The sequence below is a fragment of the Pongo abelii genome, chromosome 4 (assembly GCF_028885655.2).
Source record: "Pongo abelii isolate AG06213 chromosome 4, NHGRI_mPonAbe1-v2.0_pri, whole genome shotgun sequence".
Lineage (NCBI taxonomy): Eukaryota > Metazoa > Chordata > Mammalia > Primates > Hominidae > Pongo > Pongo abelii.
The window spans coordinates 39,467,110-39,476,364 of NC_071989.2; the positions used below are offsets into that span (position 1 = coordinate 39,467,110).

At 41.6% G+C, this 9,255-nt stretch overlaps 1 protein-coding gene across 4 annotated transcripts in view; it reads right to left on the reverse strand.

Annotated features, from left to right (window-relative positions):
* The window catches only part of FYB1 (FYN binding protein 1), a 114,122-nt gene extending 109,160 nt beyond the window's left edge, over window positions 1–4,962 (reverse strand). For 2 of the 4 annotated variants that reach the window (XM_054555513.2, XM_054555512.2), the window contains exons 1-2: window positions 4,813–4,960; window positions 185–260 (exon numbers count right to left, since the gene is read on the reverse strand). In XM_054555513.2, coding sequence (XP_054411488.1) covers window positions 185–260; window positions 4,813–4,904 — 168 coding nt within the window. In that variant the 5' untranslated portion in view covers window positions 4,905–4,960. Of the gene's footprint in view, window positions 1–184; window positions 261–4,812 lie in introns of all 4 variants that reach the window. The other 2 variants (XM_024247592.2, XM_024247593.2) reach the window with 2 other exon arrangements.
* Window positions 4,963–9,255: the final 4,293 nt, after the last annotated feature.

A 9,255-nucleotide genomic window follows, 5' to 3' on the forward strand; every position in this document is an offset into this window, starting at 1 on the left:
TCATGCCTGTAATCCCAGCATTTTGGGAGGCCAAGGCAGGCAGATCACTTGAGGTCAGGAGTTTGGGACCAGCCTGGCCAACATGGTGAAACCCCATCTCTACTAAAAATACAAAAATTAGCCAGGCATGGTGGTGCAAGCCTGTAATCCCAGGTTACTTGGGAGGCTGAGGCAGGATAATCACCTGAATCCGGGAAGCAGAGGTTTCAGGGAGCCAAGATCGTGCCACTGCACTGCAGTCTGGGCAACACAGCGAGACTCTGTGTCAAAAAAAAAAAAAAAATTATTGTGTGATTTCACTTATATGATGTACCTAGAGTAGTCAAATTCATAAAGGCAGAAAGTAGAATGGTGGTTGCCAGGGGCTGGAGGGAGGAGGGAACAGGCGACTAATGTTTAATGGATATAGAGTTACAGTGGGAAAGATGAAAAAGTTCTTGAAATCGATAGTGGCAATGTTTGCACAACAATGTGAATGTATGTAATGCCACATTTTACCCTTAAAAATGGTTAAAATGGCACATTTTATATTATATGTATTTTACCATAATTAAAAATTCAGTAAGAATGTTAAAAAAAGTGTTTGAAGAATTATAAATTTAAATTAAATGTAACAGTGAATCAATGTCAAACATCTAATATGAATAAAATAATAAAAAATCCATTTGAGAAATATAAGCACAACTCTCACTTTTTTTTTTGACTGATAGGGTAAATAAAAATATTTCAAGTGGTTTTCATTGCGATGACGATGGGGAAATGATGAGAAGCAGAAGCGCATTGTGTGGTAGGATCACCCTGGGGGAAGTTTTTTTAAAGCAGCACTTGCTGTGTGGCCCAACCCACCCTGCTGTGCTCCTCTCAGGGATCTTTAGGGAGACTCACCAGCCCAGCAAGCCAGGGGTGCAAGGGGAAGGGTGGGGCATCCTGTGGTGTATTCAGAAGCAAACGTTGTTAAAAACCAGTGGGATCTTGGATCTGTCTTACTCTTATCCTCACATCTTCCTTGATCAATTACTACCAAAAGAGTGGCAGAAATTCAGTGGCAAGGACGGGGGCCCCTTTTGGAGGGGGTACCTTGATTTAGCACGAGTGAAAGGGATTGGAGTGCAGATGTTGGTTGCTTGTCTATAAATTATGCCCATGTATATGCCAAAAAGATACACCCATGTATCAGAACCTGTGAATGTGACCTTATTTGGAAAAAAGGTCTTTGCAGGTATAATTAAGGATCATGCAACGGAATCATTCTGGGTTATGTAGGTAGCACTACATCCAATGACAAGTATCCTTAGAAGATACAGAAGAAAAGACAGCAGAAGAGGAGAGGGCCATTTTACAAGAGAGGTAGAGGTTTTAGTGATGCAGCCGCAAGCCACGGAATCCCTGCAATCACCAGAAGCTGGAAGAGGCCAGAAACGAGTCCTCCCCTAGAGCCTCCAGAGGGAGCATAGTTCTGCCGACACCTTGAGTTTGGACTTCTGGCCTCCAAAACTGAGGGAGAATAGATTTCTGTTGTTGTAAGCTGCCTAGTTTGTGGTACTTTGTTACAGAAACCACAGGAAAATAATACATGCCCTTACAAAACTCCCAAATTAACCTTTTTTCATGTGTGTGTATAATACGATTTTTAATATTGTGTATATTTTTATTAGCATATATTAGAAATCTCTAATATAAAAATAGTGGTATGCATGTTGTTAAAATTCTACCCGCAGCTCCCTCCTTTGTTCACTCTTTTGTTTATTTGTTTTTAAATTTTATTTTAAGTTCTTTCTGGGATACATGTGCGGGATGTGCAGGTTTGTTACCCAGGTAAATGCATGCCATGGTGGCTTGCTGCACCCCTCAACCCATCACCTAGGTAGCAGGCCCCACATGCATTAGCTATTTATCGTGATGCTCTCCCTCCCCCTACCCCACAACAGGCCCCAGTGTGTGTCATTCCCCTCCCTATGTTTGTGCTGGATTTCTACAAATATCCAACAGTCTATGTGGATGAAGTTTAGGAAGAAGGGAAGAAAGACTGTTTCTTGATCATTTTTTGCCGCATCACCATTTGTTGCCATATTAGAGGTGACATCCCAGCTGGGATTATCCCTGGCTTGGAAAGATTGAGTTGGGGATTAGTCACAGGCATCAGGTGAGTCTGATGGCATTTCACCTGCACTTAGAAGCAAAGTCATCCACTACTCTGACCAACTCACAAGGCACAGGCTGCAGCAACATGATTAACAAGGTTATGTATTGAATTTATATAGCTAAATGATTTTCCTGGTTTCTTATCTGTTTAGAGAGGCTGATTAGTAGAGGTAGAAAAACAAGACAACCACTGAGCTTTCCAAATTTACCAGAGAAACCCCAGACCAGCTTCTGATGGGGGAATATTCCTTGACTTCCAGAGCTTCCCACTGGATTTTCATTCCTGTCCAAAGACATTCTTGGTTTATTCCTAGTGACCAATAGAGAGCATTCGAACAATCACTTCTTATCAGTCAGCAACTATATAATAAACACCTGGGACATGCTTGGCCCTGGGCTTTGGTAAAAAGAAAGGAGACAAATGGGCCTTAAAGGTAGAACAATTTCAATTAGAAGCCTGTACAAGGTTTAGAAGCACAACGTTTGAGAAACAAAAAAATCCTTAAACATTAGCGAACCAAAGTCCTTCATTTTACAAAAAAGAAACTGCGTAAGGGATCTGTCCAAGTTCACACAGTTGGGCTAAAATCTGGGTCTCTCCCTTGCTCATCCTCTGAGCTTTCCACTGCGCTATGCTGTCTGACCTGTGGGGTGCCAGCTTCTACAGCAGCTTGCTCTTAAAAAACAGTCACAACAAGAACAGAGGGCAACCCGGATTGCCTTCTGGGCCAGGTGCTGTGCTAGGAGCTTTTCAGGGATCACCTTATAACAGGTCTATGGAGACGTTACTGTTATCCCCATTTGACAGATAAAGAAACTGAGTCATGGAACCATTTAGGAACTCACCCAAGGCCCACAGCTGGTGGGTGGCAGAGACCACCTTCAAGCTCAGGATCTTGATTCTGGAGTCACAGTCTTAACCGCAACCTCTGGAACCACAGCCCAAACCCGCCAGCGAGCCATGGTTCACTCGCTTCACTTTCTTGTTTTTAGAAATGTTCCTTTAGGGCAGCCTCTAGTAACACCTCAGACAAATGAAATATCATTTCTACATCCCTGACCTCTCTCTCTTGTTAACATATTGTGTAAATGTTGGAAAATGTGGTTTTTAAAGCACGTTGAGGCTGGTAAAAGCTTCAAAGCCACCGCCTGCACTTACTCTTTGGACCACTAGATGTCAGTGTGATTGCTCTATGAAGCAGCCGTAACTTGGAAGGTGCAGCAGCACTGCACCAGAAATCAGCTGCAGCGAGCTTCCAAGCCTCTGGACTCCAGCAGAAGCTGGGGGGAATTTGAAGCCCAATGGTAGTAAAAAAATGATGGACATGACAGTCAGGAAGTGTGGATTTCAACCTTTACAATAATTTCTCAAGGGAAATGGAAACCTTTTTAGCCTTTCCTTTTTGAAACAGATGATCAACTTTTCCATGGGGTGCCTTAAGTGCACCATAACGCCTTTGATATTCAGGATCATCTTTAATGGCACGTCATAAAACATGTGGTTTTATTGGAAAGAGCACCCTTATCCTCCTCCCCCTCACCTATCACTAACGATTAATTTCTTAAGGCATTGGACTATTTGAAGTGTGTGTGTCTCACATTGCGTGGGGACGTTTTGCTCTACCTAAAACCTCCGGTGGCATTCCCATAGCATGGGCAGAAAAGCACAGCCACAACTTCACCCTTCTGGTGATAAGCCCATCTGTTCTCCACACAGAATTATTTGTATTTAATGCAAAAATATTTAAAATGGTGAATATTAATAATCTATTATTTTACATTAGTATTCAAAAAGTGTATATAGTTTTATCCCCTCAACAACTCCATGAGATAAGTTCTATTATTATTCCCATGTTTAGATGAGAAAACTGAGACACAGAGAGGTTAAGTGGCTCTCCCAAAGTCATACAGCTAATAGAGGGCAGAGTCAGAGGCCCATTTCTATTAATTACTGCACTGCAAATCAAGTTAAATGGGGGGAAAAGACCTTGTGAATTTTTCAGAAGAATCAGCAATGTATACAAGAGAGCCAAAGGCTCCGATGAAAATTTGGGGTTGTTGGTTGCTTTGAAAGGCCTCCTTGGCTGATTGGCAGCTGTTTGTCATCATTTATCCAGTTTGCCAGGATTCCTTCTGAGAAGGCATAATTCATGGCAGTATAGTCCCTTTCTTTAGTCTATGTAGAAATCTCATGTGAATCCTCACCTCCTGCCAGGTTTGAAGGAAATTGAAAGTTACTCTTTCTCATCAAAAGGATGGACACATGTTTGTTAGGAACCAGGATGAAATAAATCATCTGTGTCCAGCTCTGTCGGCAATAAAACCTTGTTTCTGGTTTCACTGCAGGACATTATTTAATGCTAGTGGCACCAGAGATTTCAACAAGAACACATGAGAGGCCTTATCCAGTTACGAAAGAGCAAGTGACAGACACATTCCCGGCCACATTTTTATCTGCTTATCATCCTTTTGGCTACCATGAGGCTGAGTTTTAGTGTCTCCTGTTCATCTTTTTTGCTGTTTTCCAACAGAACATGCGTTTCCTAATGCGTTTCCTTCAGTTATTCAGCTAGCACAGTCTGTGCTGCCAGAATTTGGAAATGGTGCTTTTTTCCTGCTATAAAAAATTACACATTTATTTGAAAGAAGAAACCTAGGCATAGCTGTTACCTGACTCCTGCAGAAGAAGGCGGAAGGATGGCCTCCTTTAGTGGATCTTCCTGGGCCAGGGTCTGGGCCCCACTCACTTCTGGCTGTTGCATCTGCTCTGCATGTGGAACTCAAGAACTGCAGAGCTTTCTGATGCCTGGCAGGGTTTTGTCCAGGGCGGTGGTTGAGTGAGCCACACCTCCCCTCCCTGACCAGGCAAACTTAGACAAGAAAAGTTCTATTATGCCCTCAGGATATTGAGTAAGAAGGAGGAGAAAGGGGAACTTAAAAGTGTCTGTTCAGCCTGGATACTTCTGCTAACATTCCCACCAAGCATGTGATATTTAAAAGGGTAAAACCAAAACAAGATTCTCCTGCCTGCCACCATGTTTATTCAAGAGGAAGAAGCTGTAAGTTCTTTGGACCCATAATCTTCCCACACACCCAGGAGTGTCACCTGCAATGGGGGCCAAAGGGGGATGCTTACAATTAGAAAGGTCCACTGGAGCATGTGGAATATTTGGAACCTAATTGCACCTGAGGTCAGGAGGTAAAGTGGGGTGCTTGACCATATCAACTGAAGTGTGGTCACTCATGTGCTGGAAAGCCCACTAGACTCACTCTGTCTGCTCTCTGTTAGACCATTCTTCAGGCTGGAAGAAATGGAGTATTTAGATGATAATCCATGTGAAAAGACTACCAATGGGGCTGAGTGTAGTGGGTCATGCCTGTAATCCCAGTACTTTGGAAGGCTGAGGCAGGAGGATTGCTTGAGACCAGGAGTTCAAGACCAGTCTTGACAACATGGTGAGACCCTGTCTCTAAAAAAATAAAAAAAAAATTAGTCAAGTGTGATGGTGCATGCCTGTAGCCCCAGACATTTGGGAAGCTGAGGTGGGAGGATTTCTTGAGCACAGGAGTTCAAGGCTTCAGTGAGCTATGATTGCACCACCATTGCACTCCAGCCTGGGTAACAGAGCAAGATCCTGTCTGAAGGAAAAAAAAAAAAGAAGAAAGAAAGACAGAAAAAAAAAGAGAAGGAAAGAAAGAAAGAAAAGAAAAAAAGAAGAGAAAAGACAAGAAAAGAAAAGAAACCCCCCAAAACAGAGGCTACCATTGGGACTAAATGAGATTTTAACAAATTGTGATTGTGAAATTAACCTCCCCCACCTTCCTTCTACTCACTTATTCATAAACATCAAACACTTACTGTGTGGGTCAAGCACTGTCCAAGACTAGAAAGATGGAGAAGACAAGGATTTTCCACTTCATGGCTTATAATCTTACAGACGTTATGCCAGAGATGGTCACTTTCCTCCCCGTATGATTTTCCCTTCTTATAGAGTAGTAGGGTCAGCAAACTACGGCCCACATGCCAAATCTGGCCTGTGGAATGTTTTGTACAGACCTCAGGCTAAGAATTTACATTTTTTAAGAATTGTAAGAAAAGGGAGAAGCAGCAAAAGAAGATAGTGATGATAACAATGATGATGAAAACAATGATGATGACATGGCTGAGATCGTATATGGCCTGAAATATTTACTATCTAGTCCTTTGCAGAAAAAGTTTGCCAAAAGTTTAGGATGCTTATTCTATCCTAAGAGATCTCTGGCTTTTTACCTGGCCCACAGCTACACAGGATAAGGCATTTGCTAGTCCCTCTTGACATTAGATTTGGCCATATGGTTAAGTTTTAGTCAATGGGATCTATGCAGAAGGGATCAATGTAGCTTCTTGGTGTGTCCTAAAAGAGGGCCCCATCATGCTTTCCCCTCCCAGCTGGCTGAGATGCAGTGGGGGCCTGAGCTCTTCTGATCCAGTGATGACTAAGGTAATACTCCAGGCATGACAGAGCCAGGAGATAGAAGGACCTGGCCCCCAACACAGGAGACAACCCCATCTTTGCTGGATTTTGCTAGATGGTTACAAAGAAGAGGACAGGAGGACAGACATTTAACTTTCAAAAATCAGTGTTATGTTGTGTCTCTTTTGCTGCAACCAAACATGTATTATAACCACTATAGAGATAGACACTGCATAACTAACCATGACACACTGTGATGAGTATTAAGCTCAAAGTATGAATAAAGGCCTCTGGAAATACCCAGGAATATGTAATTCCTTCTGCATGGGGGCAGAAGAGTTGAGGAAGACTTTACCTAACATGGGACAGTTGATCTTGGGCCATGAAGGAAGCCTAATTGGAATTTGGGATTACTTGTTTTTCTTCTCCTCTCTGCCAACCTCTCTCAGATGGCCAAAACAAAATAAAACAAAACAATCCACTGGGTGAGGTGGCTCACGCCTATAATCCCAGCACTTTGGGAGGCCTAGGAGGGTAGGTCACCTGAGGTCAGGAGTTCGAGACCAGCCTGGCCAGCATGGTGAAGCCCTGTTTCTACTAAAAAATCCAAAAATTAGCTGGGCGTGGTGGTGGTGCATACCTGTAATTCCAGCTACTTAGGAGGCTGAGGCGGGAGAATTGCTGGAACCCAGGAGGCGGAGGTTGCAGTGAGCTGAGATTGCACCATTGCACTCCAGCCTGGGCCAACAAGAGCAAGACTCTGTCTCAAAAATAAAATGAAATAAAATAAAATAATCCACCAAAAGCGAGTAACACACCCTGTCTTCATGGAATGTACTGCCCCCTCTCCTGTTTCACCTGGCTGACTCCTGCTCATGCTCCAAAGCCCAGTGTAGATATCATCTCCTTTTGAACTTTGTCCCACAAGACTGGGTAAGGCCTTCTGAGCTCTGGCGTCTTGTACTCTCTTTTAGTTGCTAGAGATATGTCTGTCTTTCTCACTAGATCATGAGTTCCTTAAGGGTTGGTGGTAACTGTGGCTTATTTGTCCTGGATTTCTAGCTTCTAGTACATTGCCAGGCACACAGAAGGCACTTTATAAACACTGAATAAATTAATTTATTAGAGGCCAAGGGCAGCTTCCTGGTTTGTGAGACCGTTGCTTTTTTTTAACGCATTTGTCCTAGGAAAGGGAAGGTGAGCCCAGCAATTTATATCTCTCAGCTTCTGTGTCCTAAAAGTATACACATTTTTAAAAGTTTGCTTTCCAAAAAGGCAGAAAAGAAATGTACACATTTAGAAAGTTTTAGTTAAAAAACTGAAAATTTCATTTGATATGAATGGTCTCTATGCTTAGTAGTGTCTGAAAGGTTTGAAGATTTAATAAAAATAACTAAAATGCTATGAGGTGAGTTTAGTAACATGATGGTATGTTTCCGAAATAAGCGGAAGTATAGATACTTGCTCAAATTTATCTTATTTTGAGCTTTTCTTATTATTACATAATAATAAACACTCATTTTTCTGTTTTAATAAAATCTTTACTCACAAAGGAAAATTTGTGCAGTAATATTATTTGATTACAACAAGATGATGATGCTGATAATTACATTTGATTCTCCCCTTGTCGCTCTGTGTTATGTGTCTTATAATCAATAAAAGAGGGAGAGGAACAACACACACTGGGGCCTGTTGGGGGAGGGCAATGGAGGGGAGAGCATCAGGAAAAATAGCTAATGCATGCCGGGCTTAATACCCAGGTGATGGGTTGATAAGTGTAGCAAACCACCATGACACACGTTAACCTATGTAACACACCTGCACATCCTGCACATGTACCCTGGAACTTAAAATAAAATAAAATAAAATTTAAAAATAAAAAATAAAAAAATAAAAGCAAAAGCATTGTTTTTCATGCAAACCTATTTTACTACATGCTTTGGCTACAGGCAACCAATTTTCTGAACTGGCGAATTAATGTAAGACTTTTAAGAACACCGTATAGTACTAGTATTTTCCCCTATCATTTAGAGGAAAATATAAAAATATAAGGAGCATATTTTGCTTTACATATAGCCCTCCTTGAGATGGTGTTGACAGAAGGTGAAGTTGGAAAGAATTACTTGCATTATGTTTCTAAAGGAAACCAATAATGTAATATTAAGTTATTATTTGAATATGAAGTTTTCATTATTTTTGTGGCTATTCACTAAAGGCCTTCATAAATTACAGGGAAACCTGAGCAATTAAATGTAAAAAAATCATTCAAAGGCTTCTTAAATAAAGTTTTTGGTCTTACATCTGCTACAGAATCATAGCTAACACCTCAGTGCTTCTGGATGTTTATTAAATGTTTAGGGCTTCCATTCCCCCATGCAAGAGTAATTCTAAGCAAATGATGAATGTCTCAATGAGTAGCTCATTCTTTGTGGACATAAAAACTAGGTTTCCACTTCCCAACTGGTGCAGCTCTGTTGTGCAATACAAGGAGATAAAACCCTAGGTAAGAGAATTAGAGTGGGGGTGGGTGTAGTAGAGATGGAGAAGGTCAGCTTATTCTCAACTCACTACTCCCAGTATCAAATATCCATTTCAGATATAAGAATTTCTGTCTTTATACCCCAGCCCAATTTTTCTACTGTCCCTATCTCATCCTACA